Raw genomic sequence first — 23,533 nt, forward strand, 5'->3', positions numbered from 1 at the left:
GGATCAGGATGGAACGTACGAGGCTCCGTTGTCAGTTCAGCTGTGATAAATATGCAACATACAGTAAGACTATAAAATCAAGGGCTCAAGTTTGGGCTAATAATAAAGGAAAAGTATGGTGAAAGTTTCAAAATAAAGCTTGCTGAGAAACATTTCACAATTTATGAGTTTTGGACTTGCAAAAAGAAATAAACACGTGTTTAACGGTGCAAAAATTACTGAATGAATGAATAAACGTACATGCACTTGCTTCGTAATTCTTAATGAATTTATAATGAGACACGGGTGCATTTTCATTGTGATGGCAGTAAACCAAAGTAAACCGAATAACCGATAACTAAAGTAAAAATGTCTCACGATGACGGCAATGCAAACTAACCTAAGCGTGCTATACTACACAGCACTCTTTCTTTAGCGGATCCTGGTGGGTAGTTTGTAGCTCACAAGCTGCTCAGAGTTTCATCAAAACATAAAAAAGAATGTAATAATAATTTAATGGACAGTTATATAAGTAACACTGATTTGATGTAGCAGAGACTTGTGGCTTTACTTTCACTCACGTCTGTTGCTGATGTTGTTGTTGCAGCTGATAGCAGCCCAGCCCAGAAAAGCCATCTATCTGTCTGGAATTGGGCTAATCTTGGATTAAGAGTTTAATTTAGTAAATTATCACCTTTATTTTGATCATTTTAATGACTCCTAGTCCTCCAACATATCACTGGTTCTGCAGGATGTGCAGGATCTGTTTCTTGGCTACAGCTTTAAAGTGAATGTCAACATGTTTACGAGGCAGCACAGCAGCAGTGACAGGGTGGCTACTGATGGCTTGATAGTCATGATACCAACCATGTTCAGCCATGGGTTTACAAGTATGTGTATGAGTTTAGGAATGTATTTGTGTGTGTTTTTGTGTGTTTGTTTTATGCTGTTTTTACTTGTAAACTGGAAGAAGACATCTCGGTGTCAGTGGGTCCTCTCTGCTAAAATCTGGGACATTTCGAGTTCACATTCAGTTTTTACTTCTTACGAAAGAAAATCAGATTTCCACCAACAAATTTGAAAAGTGTGTTTAAATGACGAGCATGGTGCAAAATGGAACCACATATTTAGACTTAGAGACCACTGACCTTTTAAAGCTGCAAATAGTTCGATAACACTTGGTTAAAAGTGGCGTCTTATTAAGATGTACAATTAAGCATGTCCATCGTGGCTGCATGATCCATTATCCATTATCTATATCGTTTATCCTGTTCAGGGTTGCAGGGGAGCTGGAGCTGATCCCAGCTGTCATTGGTTGAGAGGCGGGGGAACACCTGGACAGGTCACCAGTCAATCACAGGGCTGACACATAGGGCCAGACAACCTTTCACGCTCACATTCACACCTACGAGCAATTTAGAGTCACCACTTACTTGTGGGGTCCCTCAAGGCTCCATTTTGGGCCCTATCCTCTTTTCATTGTACATACTTTGTATTCTTTTAACCTGTTTTTAAATGTGTTATACAAATAAAGTTAGACTTGACTTGACCAATAACCTAACGAGCATGTCTTTGGACTGTGGGAGGAAGCTGGAGTACAAGGAGGGAACCCACGCATGCACGGGGAGAACATGCAAACTCCACACCGAAAGGCCCGCTACATCTGAACCAGGACTCGAACCAGGAACCTTCTACCTGTTATGTTCTTAAGAATTTAAGTACGACTTCTGGTCATTTCATTAAATTCTCTCATTTCAAATTCTTTTCTGTAAATCAGGCTCCTCATGTCCAACCTGGTTCCTTATATAGTTTCAGGCTCAGCAACGAGTTGAGCGTCAAACAGGAAGTGCAAGATGCCAACATGCGGAACACTGTACCTGCAGAATCTGGATCCTGAATGGAAACATTTTAAAGTGGGAGTTTTCTAAGAGGATCCATGCGTGAATGATCTGGTGCTTCATGTTTCGTGTTGTTTTTACATTTGTATTCTGTATTCTTCTTTCTGTGTTTTCTTGTTTATTTTTGAGCTTTGTGATCTTAATGTACGTATTTATTGTCGAGTCTCTCTCTTGAGTGTTTGTTGAGTTTTCTGTATATTAAAGGCCAATCCAGAGAGAAGGGAAAGTAAATTATTATTGTTATGTATTATGCCTTTCTGACACCCTACATTGTTTCTCTACAAGCAAAGAATAAATGATTAAATACACCATGAACTTGGTGGGCACAATGTTTATTACCACTGAATATGATGAAAATATGACCCACATTAATACAGTCTAGCATCTCTTTTAAGATGAATATAATATGGAGTATTTGTTTTTATGTGTATGCAGTACTACAAGAAGTGGACTAAAAAAATGTATTCATTTATATTTGTATTTAATTCATAAGCTGAACTACAAGACATTTTTTGATCAATGTATCATGTCTTCTACATGAAATATGAAAAAAATTACTTGCAGTATATATGTATAAATATACGCTTTTACCTCCTGAGACCCTGTGTCCTCATACGGGGACATTACATTTTGGCTTCACAGCACCATACTATTTAATTCTGCGAAACTTAGACCCGTTGGTCTCATTCATGGACACTTTGTCCACCACCCTGTGATCACAAAAGCAAATTACACTGATCGGTGTACATTCAAGATGGCGGTGATCCCGACCAAAATGTGTTACGGTCGGTCTCTACAGAAAACTCAACCAAGTACAAAACCTCTTCAGATTTTATGGTTGAAACTTGTTTATTTAATGCGTATTAACAGTTGTAGCTTGATATGGCAGACAAATTTGACTAATTTTATCAATAGCAACAAGCTACAACACCGTTACAACAAGGTACTCACATGAGGACTTGGGACTTTTTCAATGTAACACAAAGACAATTCTTAGGTTTCATACTTATTAGGTCCTATTTATCCCCAAAAGGTAAGAGAAATTAAAAATGCATACCAAACAAAAGCTCGGGTCTCAGGAGGCTACGGATATATGGATCTGATTAATTGAACATGCTAGCGTGTTTACGCCACAAGAGAGCAGCAGCAGCACATTAGAGAGATACAATCATTAGCTGCATGCACCATTTCACATTTCACAACACTTAGACTGACACACCTACTCATAAATGTCGGTGCGTAATAATACCTGACAAGATGCTTCTGCTTTGTCTCATTGATACATCAACACACCCTCTGTACAATGAAACTGACGGGGTCTGTTTTTTCACAAGTAATTAGAATATCTCTGTGATGACACGAAGGCATCCGTTTCAGCCTTAAAGAGTCGCTGAGTTAGTGAATCAGGTCTCGCTGCATAAAAAAAATATCAACATCAAATCGTTTTAAGGTTTATTATTTAGTTACTGAGGCGACAGTTGGTTTAGAGGTGGAGAATGTACTTTATCTAATATTCTTCGCAAAACCTCCAAACATCTCAAATCATCTGGATTAGTTTGCTTTTAGTTCAGCGGTTGAGAACAGAAATGGTGAAGCAGCTTTTATTTCTCTGTTAAGCGCCTCGTTGTCAGGTGATAGCCGATGGATCCCGAGATTGTGTTACAGCCGATGTGTTCCGCTTTCTTCGGGGCCTGTCTCTATTTCCGTTGTTTTTTGTGCTGGCAGCTCCTATTTTCTTTACAAAAATCAATGCAGTTGCGCTTTTTCGGGGCAAAAACACCCTCGATGTCTGCTGGTATTTGTCACTGTGCCCACAGCGCTCTCAGTTGAAAAAAAATCAACTTTTGGAACACTGCTGCGCTCGTCAATGTCACCGACCAATCAAAATCAAGAACGGCAGGACTTCCGATATGAACTTTGTTAACAACAATGGCGAGGAGAAGCTAATCCTTTAGTTTCTTTGAGGGTATAATTTCCATGTTTAGAGCTGCTGCTAACTATCAAGGGAAATGGAAGTGCCCCCAGACAACGTTCGTAACCTAGCAACAGTAAGCGCTGGTGAGAAGTGAACAGTGGACAACAGTACTCCAACTACAAATGGAAGCGAGAACGCTTCCAACACCAAACATCTTGTCCCTCGCTTACAGAGTCTGTAGGGTAGAAAACCCAGGCCGTATCAAGACTCATAGCTGTTCCACCGTCAGATCTTTGATTCAGATATTTTAACACCAAATTGCCCCCTTTCCTTGAGTCAAATATCTGCAGACTTTCCTGAGGGGCTTCCCAATTGTTCGTCATAAAAATGGTGATTTCTTATCTCTCGTTGTCCTCCCTTCGTTGTGTAACAACCAACCACGGAGGAAGTTTATCTTACATAAGTTACACATCAGTGGTTACTAAGCTCACCTTTGTATAATTGTTGGACTTCATTCAAACATCCTCATACATTTGCATACCACGTTAATGTCACACTGCAGGAGTGGCTCTCTTTCCAAGTTTTTTTTTTTACATCGGTGAACATTTTCAGGCAACGTGTTGTGTAACAAAGGTGTGTCCCATTCCGCCTTTTTATTAGAGTCATTCCAATACCGACACCGGTATCATAAATGCCTCTGATGCATTCAACTTCAGTCAGAGCCATATAACATAAAATAAAGCAGGTTTGCAAACAGTTTTTTCTGCAATGATTCTGCAGACACAGAAGTGGAGCTGCAGCTGACGTTAGCCTAGCTTGTTTCTTAGTGTTCTGCCTGTTTTACTTACTGTTTTGAGAGGCTTGTAGTTTGGAGATTTTTCTCCTGCTTATGAAATCATAAGCCATGCCATTGGGTTCACTAAATGCATCCAAGCTCTGGACCAGTCGGTGCATTCAGGGACTTTACAATCGTTCATAAAAGATGACCTTTAAGGTGATCATCTGGAATGTTCTGAATGTTTAACGACAGCAGCCGATGGCAAGACAGGTGAGACAGAGAAGGCAAAAGAGAGTTCAGCATCTGTCATTATTAATCTCACAGAGGTATTTTCAGGTGACTCATAAATACACTAAGTAGGGTGTGTACTTATCACAAAACATGGTGTTACTAACCAGCTAACATTTGTTGAGTAAGATGCAGGACTGTTTGAAGTTTAGCTTATATTTTATGGCTCTAGAAACTTTCAAATTAAGAGATGATAAATTTCTGTCATTGGGAACAAACCTCACAAAAAGCCAATAATGAAAGCATCAACAGTCTGATAAATCGTATTCATCTTTTAAACAAATTCATGTCCAGAAATATAAGAAACATATCTATAAGACAACTGTTTTATTTTTACTGACTCACATACGCCATCCTGTATCTGTAAATACTCACAGGAGCATTGTTTTGCATTATTCCGCTGCAGAAAATAGTTCTTAACAAATGCACTATTTCCCCCTGTTGGAGTAACAATTTCTAAAAGCTACAGTGACCATCTATTTAAGGAAATTATTTACTTACTATAGAACTAAGAGAGGGCATTGTGACCTGTTTTTAAGGATTTAAATAATTACCAGAGAGCACATTACTGGTTTTGTCTTTTCATGGGTCAAAACTCTGACATGTTACATTAAAATTCAAACAGAAAGGAAAGTTTAAAAACAAAGACACATACAGAGACGTGATGAAATAAACTTTAAATATATTAAATATAAACCTTGCCTTAAGTGTACACTGCAATTGACACAACTCGACACAAAGCTACCTAACTGATCAGTTTCATATGATTATATTTATCCCTTCTACTAAGTTCTATGACTTTGTTTAATTTTAATTTCAAAATATACCCATCAATAATTAGCATAGAACCCTGAACGAGTCCGCATCACAATACTGTTTCTTATAGAATATCTTTATATAGTAGTAATCAGTAAATGCGGGACTAGATTTTTGCTGTAGTTTCCATTTATAGTAAATTTGTAGTCCAAGTAAAATTGGCCAATCACATCCATTACAATGTTTGGTCGCACTTTATGTTACAGTACTGTTTATATAAAGAACGAACAAGCTGTATGTTTTATTTCATGAGGCAAAAACTAAAACTAAAATGTTCTTTACGAGATAGTTAATACACCCCGTAATACTGCACCTAAAGTTTCATTAAAGCTGTCTCACTGTTACTGTGAAAATAAACTGTTAAAATAAACCAATTTTATTTTACATGTAAAGTCTAATTAGAAATCAAATAGACTGAATAGATCTGCAGTTAGATCTATTCTAAGCTTAATTACACACATTGTATGTGCTAACTAACATGAGGCTATTATAGTTTAATTCAACAACACGCTTTAATTAGATGGACATAATACCATACTATACCATTTATAATAGTTTACATTAACATTTTATTATAACTTAACAGAGTACAAAGCAGACTACAGACAATAATATCAATTTATTTATGTCTCTTGGCTAACTGATGTCTGATGCTAAAGTTAACTATGTACAGAAACAACACATGTTCTTGAAATCTTAACATGTGTCATTAAGCTTCCCTCCACTGTGCTCGCCTACGTGCTCAGGAAATAAACTCCTGACAAAAGAGAACCTTAAAGAAAGGGAACCACTCCTTGATGTGACTCAAAGCAGTAACACTTGAATGAAACTCATGAGGACATTCTAATATTGTCCATATCTTAATCAAAACCCGATACCAACCACAGATACTGTTACAGAAACTTCAAGAGCCATTAAATTAGTCATTGTGTATCAAATATACTTTGTCAACATTTATTTGATTTCTTATTTTCAGTCTTTAAGATGTTGAAACAATTATGAGATGCTCTGGTGTGTTCAGCAATGTTCAGTTATGTTTTTATAAACCAACCAGTTTGATTTATCACAAAATGCCTAACGACATCTCGGACAGTTCACTAAATTAAATTAAATTCTAAAGCTAGTTTTGATCTGCCGCTCGTGAAAGGTGACGTCATGTGTTAAGTGAAAGTCGCCTTGTGGGTAGCCATAGAAAAAACAGAGCTTTCCTTTCTCAGTTTGGGGTTTTATTCCCATGTCAAACAAACACTTAATGTTCAATCATTTTATTCATTTGTTGTCTTTTTGAGTTGTGTAACATGTATGGTAATAAGATACTACACATAAAGTATGTGTGTTAGTTACATAACCAACACACATTACACAACTAACATATCGTATTAACATAAGTACCTACGTACATATTTAATCCCACACTGTAATCCCTTTTCGAAACCCAACCAATTACTTTTGTTGCCTAATTATAACTGAACTGCGACCATTTAACTACTGACTGTTGATTATTGTTGTAAGTCAAAAAGCCATGTTTGTGAGCTTTATTTTGAAAGTGTAACCAGACATTGCTTATTTATTAAAGCTTAATCGTTCACTTTTTTATTTAAGTCTAACTGGATATTAACTTCAATAAATATACTTTGAAGCGTAGGTCCTCTTACTGAGCGGTGGTATTTGACGAGTCATATTCGAACATGCTGGTCCTTTTATGTGGAAAGTATATGCAAATGAACAATATTTAACTTCCCAGTATAGAATATTCTATGCTATACAAACACATCATCTGAGCTCTTAGTGTTTTGTCTGTCTATTATAAAAGCTCTGCTAGATACAATATGGCATTATACTACTCTACATAATGTTTGTTCCTTTAATTAAACTAACAGTCCAATAGTGGTAGGATTAAATGCTGCGTTTTATTAGTAATCTGGTAGTACAATCGATTTGGCATTAAATTTGATTACTAATTTGACTCTGAAGGTGTGTATAAGGATCTCTTATTTGGTTTCTAATTACAGTATAAGCTGGTATAATTTGTCTTAAGTGCACGGCATTATATGAGGTTTTGTAATTACCGAGTAGGTGTCTTATTACAATATAACTTTTTGTTTGCCCTCTAATGAATAGTATGACTCGTTAAGTGTTGTAAGTGTAGCGTAAATATATTGTAACCAAAAATAATAAAACACATTGTCAGTTTTGCTTTTAGTCTCAACATTTAACTTGTCGGGTACATTAATTAACTTCAACAAGTGTTGATAAAAATGTAAATCACACGGTATTAAGTTTCACAAAACATATTTGCTTTTTTACACTCACCGGCCACTTCATTAGGTACACCTGGAAAATGTAATGTAATCAAATACACCAGCTCAGCCAGAAGATTTGCTTTTATGTTGCCTGTAATGTGCAGGCTTTTTTCTGAGCTGTCACAGAGGTGTTTTACGCACTTCAGACTCTCAACAAAAGAAAAGTCAACAAAAACTAAGCTTCATAAAAGCCGAATCCATGGCAGTGCTGTTGTATTGAACTGCATTAGATTAGATAAACAATAGTATATGAAACAGGGTTGTGTTGCAGAATAAGTGCATTAATACTACTTAATTTTAGCAACATTCTGAAGCACTTAAGTTGTAAGTTGATTTTTTTGATATTAAATTTGGTAGGTTTTAAAAAAAACAAAACACTAATTCAGCAGGTATGTGTGCATGTGTTCAAGCATGTGTCTTAATGTTCTTGAATTTTGTGTACATGTCTGTGTGACCAATTCTGAACCTGATGGACCGGTTTTAGTGCAACTCATCACATTTTACAATAATAATTATCACTTTAGGAGGTACATCTTTGGGTGTGTCCCAGTTTTTATTCTGCTTGGTTATTCTTCTAAAAACATAATTTCATCCAATCATACTCTACCAGAGAAGTAGTTGATTTATTTAGCACACTTTTAGACTAGGTGCAGCTATATTTCTCAGCCAGCAGCAACTGGAAAAACGACTCTGAAAATCATGATACCAATATATCCTGGGGGTCAGTTCATGATAAAGCTCACGTTATATGTTGCTGTAGATGTTAGATGTGTTAACAGTTTTAAATTGAATATCCAGTGATTCTTAAACACATTTTTATGTATTTGATGATATTTGATGACCTGAGAATAAGAACTGTCAAGGATCTAAGAGATGAGGGGACATGCATAATGCACCAATGATGTGCCATTAGGGCTACATTTAAGCCAATCCCCCCAAAACATGTCAATCCAGCCATATTTCTCATCTAAAATTTAGTTTAATTTTCTCCAAACTGAGAAGGATTGTGTTATACCACTTAGCACATAATTCTGCACTTAGTAAAAGTGAATACAATTATTTTCAAGACATGTAATATGTTGATATTCATCCTGCCAGTGTTATTGTAATTGTTTTTTCTGTTTCTATGGAAAAATAAAGTGCCAGATGGACCAAAACAGTTCAGGTATTCCACTCTAGTTTTTATTGGCCCGATCAGACAGAACACGTTTTGCAGGCTGTAAAACACGAGGCACAGCGCACTGCCTTTTTTGTCGAAGCGGTACAGTTAAATAAAGAGCTGCTCGCTGCGCCTTTTTGTTGTTAAGGCAACCACCGAACCATTAGCTGTCATTAACCTAACCGTGATATTGTAAACTGACAGAAGGCCCGCCTCTTCTCTCATTCGATTGGGCAATGACAAAAAGCGGCTATGACGTCGGGCACTTTTCTGCTTTGCGTTGAAGTTTTTTCCACTCAAGGCGGTCAGAGCGTTTCCTCAAAAAGGCGAGGCGCACAGAGCTGACATTAAAAGTACAAACGTGTCCTCTGTTCATACAGTTCATACATTGGTGGAGGCTGTCATTGTAATCTAATAAACTTTGTGTCGTTTTCAGTGAAACGGTCTGCTAGCTTTTTTTCCATTCTGTGGTTGTTCAACTAAAACCTGCCTTACATTATTTGTTTTGGTTGTTACTCTATGCATGAATTAACCCCATCTTTACCAAATATGATTAAGACAACTACGTTTTCAATTATTTAATTGAAATTGATTCATAACTTCTGATGTCTTTTACGCTGTTTTTATTCTTGTTGTTGTATAGCATGTAATGTTTCGGTTTCATCTCGGCTAGAAACACATTTGCATGAGCAATACATTTCAATCACTGATGAATGTCACCAGTCGGCTCGGTAAAAGCACTAGCTTGCTTATTATTAACTTGTTAAGTATTCATTCTATAAGCAGTTGTAGAAAGTAAATTTACCTTCAACAGAAACACAAATAAAAGCACCAGCAACCATGGACAAAGAAAAAAAGTTATTTTCTGAGTTCAAATAAACATTTAATATATGTTTTGCATGAATATGAAAATGAAAATACCAAGTTAGGGTGTAGACCTTAATTGTTTTTAATTAAATTATTTGTATTGCATGTGAGTCAGTGATGCAGGTTCACCTGTGGTTAAACAGAACCTCAGACTTTGTAAATGACAGCCTGCTTTCTTTGCATCCTGTTTGGTGACTGCAACAAAGACATCTTGGCATGGATATAGCATAATGAGCGTGACGTGATTATGATTTCCGCTGTCATCATCTGGATGGCAGGTTAAAACAACCTGTTGAGTCTATTGTTACCTTCAGAGTAACAGTCAAGCTCAGCGCTCGCCTCAGACAGAAACATGGATGAAGACAGGAACTTGCCCAAGTAAGTAGAAAACCCAAATATCTTTATTATTTTATACAACTCTGCTTTAACTCATTATTCTGTAAAGGCCATACCATGAATTAATTGTTTTTTATATGCATAATAATATATTTTTAATACATAAAATCATATTTAAATGTGAGTATGGATTTTATTAATATTTCATTAAGTTAACATTTGAACCTCCTTAATTTCTAACATTGAACTTTTTACGGCAAAAAGATTTTTAAACATTTTTTTATGCATTTTTACTCAGTAAGTGGAATAAGTCACAAATTAGTGAATCAATTTATAAACAGAAATGTCTATTTTTATAAACTCACTGCTGGTATGGGAAAAGTTTTTTTTATTATTTTATTATTCAGCAGTTTTCTTTAAAAGCACACACATTAATTAAATAAGATTATCATTTATAGTTAGTGTATATTGGAAACAACTGTACGATTTTATTTCATCTAACCAGAGCGTCTTACCTTTGTTATGATCTTTGAATCAAAGATGTTTTTTTAGTGATAAATATTCATATTGACATTCACGTTACAGGTAAAGTTGCAGTTATAATTATCCTATTCCATTTTCTAACAATAGTTATACTACTTAAGTAATTATTTAAGTGATTTTTGACGCTTAAAGTTGTTAAACATTATTACAAAAAAAAATTGCACGATATTGTGACCAAATGTTGTGCTTTACTGAGTCTGTAAGAAATTCCTATTGACTGTCAAGTTGTTTTTTGAAAAATATATTTACTATATATAAAAATAGAATAATCACATTTGCACAACAATTAATCTATTTGTGTATGAGAATCTTCAGAATTCTTTTTTTTGTAACAATTTTTTATGATTAGGCGGATCTGGGACACCTGTCGAGAGGTCCCCGTCATTGAAGATGAACAGACACCATGGAAAATGATCAAACTGCTCAGGACCGTCTCTTTGTCTGTGGTCGCTGTGATCGTGTTTGGGTTGGCTCTATGTAGCAAGGTTAGATTTGAACAAATATACATGAATATATAATTATTGACCCGCTGTACACAAAAACACTAGCCTGGAATCCTGCTAATGCCTCTTTTATTTCAACTGGATACATTAATAATTATGTGCTGTCCTCTCAAGCAGCCTTTAGCTCTTTTATATAGATAATCATATCTACTTCATTTATATATCAAATACTTTAACAAGGTAAAAGCCTACATTTATTTAAAGGCAATCATGTATTTCTGTAAAACTGAATTTCAGCTTGTCTTTGTTCACTGTTCCAGACTTCTTTTCTCCTGCTCGTCACTTTGTCCAATGAAGGCACCAAGATCCTCTCAGATGAGCGGAAACCCGTATCTCTGCTGTGCATCGGCTGTGTTCTCATTGCACCCAGTGTTCTTCTCTTTCTAAAGAGCATCTGGAAGGCTTGTTACAAGTCATCAAAGACACCGGCCAAGAGCACTATTGCTTTGGTGAGAACCCGATCATATGCCAACCAACCATTTGATATTTAATTTGAATGTTTTCCATGTAACACTGCAAACCAGGCCAGTCCAAAACATGCAGCTTTATATGCATGTTTTGGATGTTAGCACAACAGTTTTAATGTAAAGCTAACCGATGCTTAAAAACAAAAAGGGCACGATAAGATGTCAGTTTTCAACTTCTACTTCTTCAACAGGTCCTGTTCTTTGAGTTCATGGTAGCTCTGGGTGCAGCTATTCTCACGATCGTGGCGATGCCACACTTGGACATTGTCACCAACGTGACGATACTGAACGGTGTAGCAGTCCTCTCCGCCCTCCTACAGGTGATCACTCAGTGCACTGCCAAGGAAAGGAACCGCTTCCTGGTGCCATCCATCACCGCCTTTGTCCTCATTTTGCTCGGCTACATACTCTTCATCATCTTATACATGATGAAAGATCCTACTGATACCAAGATGGCCATTTGGGTGGGTCTGGCTGTTGGTGGGTCCTTCTTGGTGTCTTTCAACTGGTGGGAAAACTACTTGAGACTGATCAGTGAGAACAGCAGCTCCATCTTCCTGAAGAATCTGTGTATTGAAGTGAGAAGGAGCCAGAACATACTGAATATCCTCTCCAGCCTGCTCAGGATTGCGGTGACCGCCTGTGTGCTTGGTGCCTATGTCCCCCTTTCAAAAATGGACTGGGACATAGTGAACTCCATCCCAGGGCGTGAGACAAGAATAATAGCAATCATCATCGGAGTCCAGCTGATCTCCTCCGCACTCTGCCACTGGTTTGCAGTGGTAGCCTGCAAAATGCACGCCCTGCGACGATGCTTCATCCTGCCTTTGTACCTGGCCTCTCTGGCTGTCATGGCTCTGCTCGTCATCCCGGTTATCGTTTACTATCAGGACTACAGAATCAACCTGAACGGGACTCAGAGCATCAACTTCACAAGTTACTGCGATGTAGTTGTGGATGCAAGAACCGAAGTCAGTGGCAGTGTGTTCCCTCATCTGGTGTATGATGTCACACATACTCTCTGCTTCCTGGACATGTCTAAGATACTTCACATTGGCATGCTGACAGGTAACAAACTTGACCACAGAGTGACACATAATAAGTTGCACAGTTCCTGTATGTACATGTACAATGAATTATGGAGGGGGGTTTTTGGCATCCAAATTATTGCCCCCAAATTTTTGCTCCATAGGGTGACAGTTATTGGAACCTTCATTTTAAGGTGGAATTTTCCTTAAATTCTATTTATCTTTCCACAGGTTTAGCACTGTCCTGGTGGCTCGGGCTTGTGTTGGCCACTCTCCACCTCTGGTACCTAAGTCTGTATCGTATCCAGAGGACCCAGGATCTGTTCATCAGGAGGCTGTATGAGGGAGGATTAATCGAGCAGTCACTGCTACTCAACACTCGATTTGACGTCCAGACATCTGAAAGGCGGAAGCAGTAAGTCTTCTCAATCCTTAGTAGTCAAATATCGCACTTTGTAGCATTGTCCCAGTGTGTCATACAGATATAAATATAAGTTACTCTCTACTATCTGCAGAAGATGCACCTGGCTTTCATAATCAATGTATCTATCCAAGACAATATAAGACCCCCCTCATCCCAGGTCCCCAAATAAACCCTTTGGAGCGCTTGTTTTCGTCCTTTCTGACGTAAAGGAGACCGTCAGTGTGGTTAGGTTAAGGCAAACAAAAATTATGTGTAAGGAAAACATGAGGATTAAACAGGATTGTTTAAAATAATACTTTATAAATAAACCTTAACGTTGACTTTTAGTTTAACACAACGATGAACCCGGATGTCCTTAGTGAAAGATCTGATTGACCCATCCATGGTTCCCAAATGTCACCCCAAAAAGACGTTCTAATGTCAATGTCAATGGCATTTACTCTGAAGAAGTCCTCACTTGGTCAGTTTAGTATGATAGTCCACTGTTGGTAGGGTAGATACGTATGTGTGTGTGTGTGTGTTAGTGTGTGTGTGTTTGGAAGATCAGGGAAACCCGACAAAGTGAGGTCGGTGGTTTCTAGTTTTGAGCTCAGGCTTTTTTTAAGCTTTAAAATGAGAGTAGGTTTATGGTTCAGGTTAGCTTAAGACTGGGGTAAAGATGACTAGATTCAAAGCCTTAAAGGTGCACTGACAGGTCACATTATTGACAACCTCTAATTTAACAAACTATAAATGTAGTGTTGGTCTTTGACAAAGGCTGCAAAAGGAAACTCCATGAAGGTCCCACATTTATATTTAACAAAAGATTGTGATTTCTAATTTTAAGTAATTAAACATAATTGCACACCTGGGCAGCTTGTCAAACATGCATGTTGCGTAAAACACTTGAAACACACCTCCTGCAGACAAAAGGAGACAATGGATGTGTCGGACGCCTGTCTGGTGTCAGTAGATTTAAAATTCTAACGTATGAATCAGCAAACAACACAACAGGTGTGGCCAACACCCTCCAGGACATATATTAGGTTATGCAATGATAAATGGTCTAGAAGTGTGCAGGTTAAGATTGGTGATGTGCTTCAGTGATGCAGTTTGTGGTACTGTGAGATCAAGATTAGGGGCTCACACGTACATGTCTAAATATGAGATTTGTATCAGCTTTCAATGTAAAACCCATTTTTCAACAATGGTATCCTGTCATTTCCAGATTCAAATCACTAGACCCAGTGAAAGTGTTCCTTTGTGCAACCATGTGGCATGAAACATACGACGAGATGATGAAGATAATAATTTCAATATTTCGGTAAGTTTCACGTATTTTTCCTAATGGGAGCCCACACATGCACGCTGTCCTGAAGATCCATGAAAAGTGTAAGCTCTTGTAGAATCTCAGAGTGTTTTTAACTTGATTCTTGCAACTCTCCAGACTGGACAAGTACAGGCCCAAAAAGGAAGGAGAGACAAGTGATGTGACATTTGAAGGCCATATCTACTTCGATGACGCCTTCAAAAATGTTCCTGGCAGTCAGGGCCGTCATGTCAACGAATATGCAGAGATGCTTGTGGACATACTCCGAGAAGTTTACAGGTAACATTTGTGAAACTCAGACCTCAAAGATTGGACAAATCACAGACGATCTTTTTGATTAAATCCGTTGCCATCTGTCATCAGCATCTTCATAAACATGGATACAGGCCTCTTCAAAAAGCAGCAGCAGATTCCTGATCAGAGCATCGTGAGGACGCCGTACGGAGGACGTGTGGTGATCACCATGCCTTATGGAAACAGTTTAACGGTTCACTTCAAGGACAAGAATCTCATCCGCCACAAGAAGAGATGGTCTCAGGTTGGAATCACTTTGAGATTACAATTACTTTCAAGTTTGAACTATTTTGAAGCTTGAACAGGTAACATCATTGCCTGGAGTTTTGAAAGAAAGGTTTTCAAACATTTTTATAAACCACTATTCTTATCCATCAAATGAAATTAATCGTGTATTTTCTGCCTTTACCGTAAGATAATTTGAGTTCAGATATTTTTATACCAAGCCATGTCCGACTTGAACCTTGAACAAAGATGATACTGTGAAAAGGGTGTGTTTGCTGATAGTGTTTGATGTTTTTTAGGTGATGTACTTGTACTATCTCCTGGGCTGGAAGGTCTCAACCAAGTATTTCAGGAAGTGGGGGAAAGGCGGGGAAGAGGTTGAGCTGAAAAAAGAGTTTGAGGTGAGATGACAGACACTGAGTAAACATGCACATAAACATGAGTTTATACCATGTAGATATCTATTTGGCAAGTTGCTTTATCTAAAACAAAGCAAATTGTGTCTTACAGAAAGAGAAGCACAACACCTACCTCCTGGCTCTAGATGGGGACACAGACTTCCACCCAGCTTCTGTGATGTTGCTAATTGATCGTCTGAAACTGTACCCACGTGTCGGCGCAGCATGTGGACGTATTCACCCCACTGGATCAGGTTGGTGAAGAGGAATAAAAGAGCAGGGACAGGAAACTGGATGGAAATTAAGTTTATTACATAATCAATCACCAGTAAAGCCAAATCAGAAGCAGACCAGCACCTAATCATATGTAGAGAGGGTTTATGGGTTTGTCTTTCCATCCACTTTAATCAAATTATTTTAACGTGTTTGTCAGCAGCGGCCCCAAATGGTTCAAGACAGCAAACGCTTTGTAAATCAAAGAAACAGCCAGGTGTAGACTTTGTTAAAACAGTTGTTTGTTTCCCTGCCAGGTCCCATGGTGTGGTACCAGAAGTTTGAGTACGCAGTAGGCCACTGGCTCCATAAGACAGCCGAGCACGTGTTCGGCTGCGTGCTCTGCAGCCCGGGCTGCTTCAGTCTGTTCAGAGCATCGGCGCTGATGGACGACAACGTGATGAAAAAATACACCATCAAGTCTTCAAAGCCTGCACACTACATCCAGTACGACCAAGGTAACTGAAAAATAAACACAGGTGGGGGTCAGTCAAAGGTAGGGGGTCAGCTTCCTGTCTTAGCTCTTTCTTTGCTTGCAGGAATAAATGAACAGATAGAGAACAATTGACTTCAATTCATTGTTTCCTTGATCACTTTTGTCGTTTGACCATTGTCTGACAATCCCTGTAATCGTACAGGTGAGGACCGCTGGCTGTGTACTCTGCTGCTGAAGCAGGGATGGAGAGTGGAATACAACGCAGCATCTGACGCTTACACCAACGCCCCAGAGGAGTTCAAAGAGTTTTACAACCAGGTGACTGCAAGTGCCACTCAAACAATTTTTACTGTTGTTTATTTGGCCCTGTCCTGTGCTAAGGCTAGGCCTGCTTAGGTGGGTGGACAGGCCACTCCTAAGGAGAACACTGAATAGCATGTGCTGCTACATGTGAAAGATAAAATTAAATTGTTCTTCCAATGTCTTAGAACTGGATCTAATTTTGTTAGGGCCCTTTAGTGGCTTCTAAGAACACCTCGTATCTATTGTTCTCATTCACGTCCACAAAGAAGATAATAACCAAGAACAAGCCAAGAACAAAAAGGCAGGTATAATTACCCTAGCCAATTAAATCCTGCTATTGTATTAATAATTACGGCACTGTGAGAAAACATGTTGAAGATGCGAAGATCACTTTGAAAATATGTTGCATGCATATCTTGCATAACTTCTGTTTAGGACACATAAATGACTAACACTGCATGATAAACATATGAGGTGTGGTTTGCAATGTCAAGATGACTATTAATACTGAACTTTGTAGCCAACTGATTTTTTTTGTGCTATCCATGGTGATTACAAATACTGTAAATGGGTAGAGTGACTCTGCAGACAAAACTTGCTGTAGGATGTAGGATCAGCGTTTAATTTTCCAGATACATGCTAGTTTTTCAAATGATACTGTAACAAGCTGCAGAGATACAAAAAACTCTCTGACCTTGTGGCCATCTTGTCTGATATATTAACCATTTACCATATATTTTATGTTAATGTTTCCCTTTTTCAGCGTCGTCGATGGGGACCATCCACCATGGCCAACATCGCGGACTTGCTGGGCTCTACCACCCTGATCTCCAAGAGGAACCCGTCCATGTCCAAACTGTACATGTTCTACCAGCTCTTCAGCTTGACTTCATCCATTCTGGCACCTTCCACTGTTGTCCTCATGATTGCAGGTCAGGCTTGTTGTGTATTCTTCACTAATGTTACGTTCAGGAACAATACTTTTCAATGGCTCTTTGGTACAAATGAGTCCAACCAAACTGTACTTGGGAACTGTTTGGTACCATTGTGCCAAGATGTCACTGCCTGTCCTTAAGCCACTCCCTTTGTTCCACTTCGGTCGAGTTGATTGTTGTTCCTAACTAGTAGTTGAGATTCTCCTGATGACCTGAGATTGCACCAGAAATGGTCAACTCATTCAAGGAGGTTGGCCCAGACGTCCCTCTCCCCAGCCACGTTTTCCAGGTCCTCCTTAGGGATTCTGAGGCGTTCCCAGGCCAGACGGTATATATAATCCCTCCAGCGAGCGCTTGGTCTATCACGGGATCTCCTCCTAGTTGGATGTGTCCAGAAAACCTCCAAAGGGAGCTGCCCAGAAGGCATCCTTATCAGATGCCGGAACCACCTCAACTGGTTCCTTTCAATGTGAAGGAGGAGCGGCTCTACTCCGAGCCCCCTCTGGATGTCTGAGCTCCTTACTCTATCTCTAAGGCTGAGCCCAGCCAACCTTCGAAGGAAACTCATTTCGGCAGCTTGTATCCACAGCCTCATTCTTTCAGTCGCTATCCAGAGCTCATGACCATAGGTGAGGGTTGGAACGAAGATCGACTGGCAAGCTTTGCCTTCAGGCTCAGCTCAAGCTTACGGCTGATGCGGCACCAACCCATCTGTCAATCTCACAATCCATTTTACCCTCACTCGTGAACAAGACCACGAGATACTTGAACTCCTTCCCTTGAGAATCACTCCCCACCTGGATGATTGTGACTCAGCTGAAACAGAACGCCTGTAGTTTGTGTCCATCAAATCCAAGCCAAGCCTTACCTTGGAAAAATGGTGAACAAGACTACATTGTAAAAGGGTTAAGCTCTTCATGGTTTGTTGTGTGGAATCTCCTACATGTTAATAAAAGCCTGAAGACTAATCTTGAGCTACACCTCAATTCACAACTTCATATAGTATAAAATAAAAGTAATGCCCGCATTTATGGCTCAGGTAATTTTATGCTAATGACTGAACATGTGGTTAAGTAAATTAGATAATGGCTACTTAACTGTTCTTTTCTTTGCTTCCTGTCTGTTATTCAGGGGCTTTGACCGTGTTGCTTGACATTCATCCCAACGGAGCTCTGGTAATAGCTTTGATACCTCCTGTTATCTTCCTCGGTATCAGCTTCAAGATCAAGTCCGACACTCAGATCAATATTGCAGCGGTCCTGAGCATCCTGTATGCCTTCCTCATGCTGATATCAGCACTGGTCATAATAGGTACGTGAGGCACAAACTCTACCTGTATAAACTCAAAATGTCTCCAGCCTCTAAATCTGTTTATCCTCCATTAGGCAACATGGTGAAGGAACAAACCATCCTGACTCCCAGCAGCCTCTTCATCATCGCCCTTGCCTGCTTTTACCTGGTCACTGCAGCCTTGCATCCTCAGGAAGTTGGCCTGATAGTCTTCGGCTTGCTTTACATCCTCTCCATCCCCAGCGCCTACCTGCTGCTGTCTATTTACTCCATGGTCAACATGAACAACGTTTCCTGGGGCACGAGGGAGACATCGTCACCTGCAGGAGCCGCCCAACAAGCAGCTGCACCCCCTCAAACCCAGGCCCAGAAAGGTAGTTGAAACCTAAAACATGACTAGAATAGACATTGTGGATGGATGCATTTTGAGAACAATGGCAGCCCTCGGTATTCACATTTTTTACATGATGAGCCACACAGTACAGATTCTTGAGCAATTTTTCCAAACACCAGTAACACAGTTACTAGTGTCACAATCGAATTTACTTCCCCCAGTTTTAGTAGAAACGACAAACAGTTCTCTGAAGCCCTCTGAAATTGTATTGGTTGGTTCCAAAACAGACAAGATCAAGCAACTGAAACTTTACCATTTGTTAATTCAAGCTACCATTAACACTATTAGTCAGTTACCAAATGATGTTCCATTAAATGTTTAAAATAAGCTGACATTGAACTTTACACTCGCAGCCAAAGGCGCTATTGCACAATTCTTCTCGCGGGCCAAATGCTGTAGAAAACTCTGCCAGAGAGGCGATGAAGAAGAGCTCATTGTCAACCAGGAGAACATCGCTGTGGAGGCCGCAAAGAATGAACCTCAACCCCAAAACACTATCGTGGAGGATGTGCAGGGTCCAGAGGACATGCAGAGGTAAGATTTGAAAGTAGAACCTGCCACTTGACCCTTTGCTAAACCCCTCCCCCAACAGAGATTGTCCAATCATAACTGTAAGCTCAGCAGGTTAACAAGCTTTATTTGTCTACGCTACGTGAGTAGGTGTAAGGAATCTTATCTCTAACAGAAAGTAAGCTGCAAGCTAGTTAGCATGTACGACTTGCTAGCATACTAGTTACAGTAAACAAGCATGGCTTCAAAACTAAGTAGGACGTCTTAAATTATTGATAACTACATTCATTTGGCGTAAATGTTATTTCATCAACACACAACCATTGTGGTAGTATTTTTCCTTGGTGTGGAAGCTGGTCTTTGTTATGATCACAGTTTTCCAAGCTCCAACAACTCCAGCTAATGTTATTTGAAATAGCTGTATATTTGCCATACATACAGCTACCTATTTTGTAGCATAAAACGTGAACAAAAATAAGCTAGCTGCCAAACATCTGATCTTATGTCTAAATTGATGTTTTTATCAAACTGGTAGTCAACATAAGCTTATTAAGCAAGCTAGCTAATGTTGAGAAGAATGAATTCTGGCATCATAAGTTGTCATTTCAGTTGGCAAAATGTACCTTAGTTGGCTAGAAATAAGAAGTCTGATTTTGTGTATCTCTGACTGAAATCAAAGACCTGCCGTTTACAATATTAGTACAAATTTTAGATGTTAAATCTTCCAAGTTAAAGTCGAGGTGAAATGAAAAATGTAATTTTAATCCTTTTAGATCACATCCCCGGTAATATTGTGCATCTATTTGACAATATAGGCCAAAAAAATTACAGAAAATCCATTCCTTCGTATTCTTATATCAAAATCCGATCATTTTTTCTTCCTGTAAAAAAAAATATCCTGTGTGCTTACTTAAGCTAGGACCAACCAATTTCAACCAATCAATCTGCAACATTTAGCCGCAGAGCACCAAGAACGCTCGGTCAGTTAGCTAGCTACTGCGCTGTGGAGAACGTCTGTCTACGCCCACTTATCAACGATCGAATCAAATCCCTCCAATGACATGTCCCGCGTGCACGTCCTGTTTCCTCGTGCAAGAACGAAAAAGCGTAAGCGCGTAGAAACAGTAACCAATGGGGGGCGGGGCCTAGTGAACGGTCAGTTAGCAAATTGTAGTGTGAAAAGTATATTTTTTAATTAACATTAAAGTCAAATGTTGTTTTAGTTAAAAAATGATCTACGAGAGAAATCAACTTTAACTCCCACTTGCTTCTTTTTTTCAGACGACAGCAGCCCGCGCTCACCTGCCCTAACCAGTGTAAGTCTTTATGGTAATTAATACGACTTTAAATGAGTTGCAAGATTGATTTTCACTTTCATGTGATGTAATATGTTCGCTCTTTTTTCCAGGCTGGGTTACACAACTGCAGAGTTTGTCTGATGACATGCACCTGACTGAGGATACTCTAGACCCGGTGTGAATTGTTTGATTTTCACTACTTCTAAATGTTTTCTTCTTTGTCATCATAATCGTCATAAGTTTTTTTCTTTGTTACACTGCCAAGGACTATGTTCACTGTTCCCTGTCCTGTCTGTCTCTTTGATTATGACTAAGCATGTGTCATAACCCCATGGTCATATTGGCAAGAAATTCGCACCACTTGTGCAGAAGAAAGAAACTGGTGTTCCTGTGATTACCAGAGATTAAAGTTTTTAATCGTGTGATTGTTTACCTGACACCGCAAACACAAGAGAGGGAAAGTCATGATCATTTTTGTCTTTGTTTGCTGCTGTTGACGGGCAAAGACATTCAGAGCGCGATTTGATTCAGCTTTTTTACCCATTTGCTAGGGAAGACTTCCCATGGATAATGATTGGCATGAGATTGGTAATCCATCCTGGAGTGCAAGTGCAGGATATGTTGTCAATTTGGGGTTTTTCAACAAATCACAAATCCTAAAATACCTTTAAAAACGCAAAAAAATACCTTTTTGTCATAGTAACGCCACGTACTGTGTAAAGGGGAAAATCAATGCAAGACATATGTGATAAGGAAACTAAACCATGTATTTTGATTTCATGGGAACATAAAAAATTACTTTTAAGTTGCATAAAATAGCGGTGATGTATAACACTTTACTGACAGGTTTTGTTTCCCTCTGCAGGAGGAAACTCTGTTCTTCAGAGACCTCACAACCAGGTATCTGGAGCCTCTTCCCGAGGACAAAAAGAAGCAGAAACAAATGGCTGCTGACCTCAAGGAGTTAAGAAACAAGGTACGAGTGTTCGTGCTTGTTAAACCCAATGATGATGTGTTTTACTGTTATCAAATACATATAGAATCAAATAATGACAGTTCTTCTTTCCTCATGTACAGATTACCTTCGTGTACTTCATTTGCAACGCCTTCTGGATCATAGCGACCTTCACTCTGCAGCTCACACAGACATCCGTCTTCATCCAGGTGCCAAAGGTCGACTTCAACCTGCAGGCCACCGGAGAGTACATTTACATCGACCCCATCGGATTCATGTTCATCCTGGCCTTCGCCCTGCTGGTTGTCGTCCAGTTTATAGCCATGCTGTATCACAGGTAACAGTCACATCAGAGGAGGAGAGTTTCTGTACGATGTTCCTGCTGATGAAACATTTCTTGTTCTTTGTTTTTAACTTCTTTTTCTTGTTTGTGTTTTTTTCAGAATATATACCCTGATTCATTTTGTGGCCTTTATGGATACAGAGTCCAAGTATAGAAAACAAATACATGTGATCAAACAGGTAAATACAACTGCTACACTACTATTGTTACTACTATAACTATACTTTATAACACTAACGTGTCAGACTTGGTTGTCCATTTGTACTGTTAAAGCAGCTCTAGGTCTTAAAAAAACTTTCACTGATAGCTCCATAAATTGCGCATCTTTTGCCCCCGCTATCTGCTCTGTCTCAAGGTGCGATTCACAAAGCAAATTGCACTGATGATATTCAAGCGCAAACACGCCCATAAAGTTTCACAGATGTGCGCAGTTTGCTCTTGTTTTGTGTGTGATTGTGGAGAGAAGCTGTCTGCAGCTCCGCTTTCTGCTGCGTGGTGCTGCGCTCATTAGTTGAGCGCGCACTGACGGATGCACAGATGGATGCACAGATGGATGCACAGATGGATGATGAGCAGGGAGAGGAGGGGGCAGCTCTTTTTTACAGTTTATTGTAAACTCCAGACTCGAAAGGTGTTTACTAGTTTAACTGTCTGTAACGCAGCTTCATTTTTTTAAACAAGCGTGCAACAGCAGTATAATAATCCCCGTCATGAGTAGCGTCTCCACACATGTGGACAAAGTGTGCCGGGGTTGAGCCTCGCACAGCCCCAGACTGATTGACCTCCCGATTATAATAATAATGACAATATATTGCATAATGACTAATTTAAATATGCGCGAACGGCACCAGAGCATAGAGACACTGTTTGCTCTGCAGCGCACTTTGGATGCATTCAACCCTCTGCGTGTGCTTGGAGAATGAGGTGGAGTCTTTTTGTTTCCTTTGCACAGGTTATGCGAGCGCAAAAACAAGGCAATCCTTTAGTGAATTCCACCCTCAGTATTTAAATGTCAAGTCATCAGTTGCCAAACAAGCTTATACTATAATTGCCATGTACTTGGACTGGAAAATGTGTTGGCAAATTGTGCGTATAATTTTATTGTTTTAGGCGTGGCTGTTCAGCATTATGTGTAATAATTATCTGGATTCCCTGCAGGTCAAAGATGACAAAGATGACGAAGACGAAGACGATGATGATGACAGCGACAGCCTCATGTTTCCAAGTATGTTCGACAGGAGCCCCGGCAGCGGGACTCTTGTGTAA

General features: G+C 39.2%; 1 protein-coding gene across 1 annotated transcript; it reads left to right on the forward strand.

Annotated features, from left to right (window-relative positions):
* Positions 1-10,355: 10,355 nt before the first annotated feature.
* On the forward strand, positions 10,356-23,533 carry LOC138608643 (chitin synthase chs-2-like). Its single transcript, XM_069681209.1, has 22 exons — positions 10,356-10,381; positions 11,232-11,367; positions 11,646-11,834; positions 12,044-12,920; positions 13,112-13,295; positions 14,512-14,607; positions 14,731-14,892; positions 14,977-15,151; positions 15,432-15,533; positions 15,643-15,784; positions 16,061-16,261; positions 16,442-16,557; positions 17,306-17,474; positions 18,609-18,788; positions 18,863-19,141; positions 19,515-19,695; positions 20,953-20,987; positions 21,080-21,144; positions 21,835-21,945; positions 22,047-22,261; positions 22,368-22,446; positions 23,426-23,533. The coding sequence occupies exons 1-22, from the start codon at positions 10,356-10,358 to the stop codon at positions 23,531-23,533; spliced, it is 3,828 nt and encodes a 1,275-aa protein (XP_069537310.1).

The sequence above is a fragment of the Semicossyphus pulcher genome, unplaced genomic scaffold (genome assembly GCF_022749685.1).
Source record: "Semicossyphus pulcher isolate SPU_LCO1_2020_fin unplaced genomic scaffold, fSemPul1.0.p SCAF_5, whole genome shotgun sequence".
Taxonomy (NCBI): Eukaryota; Metazoa; Chordata; class Actinopteri; order Labriformes; family Labridae; genus Semicossyphus; species Semicossyphus pulcher.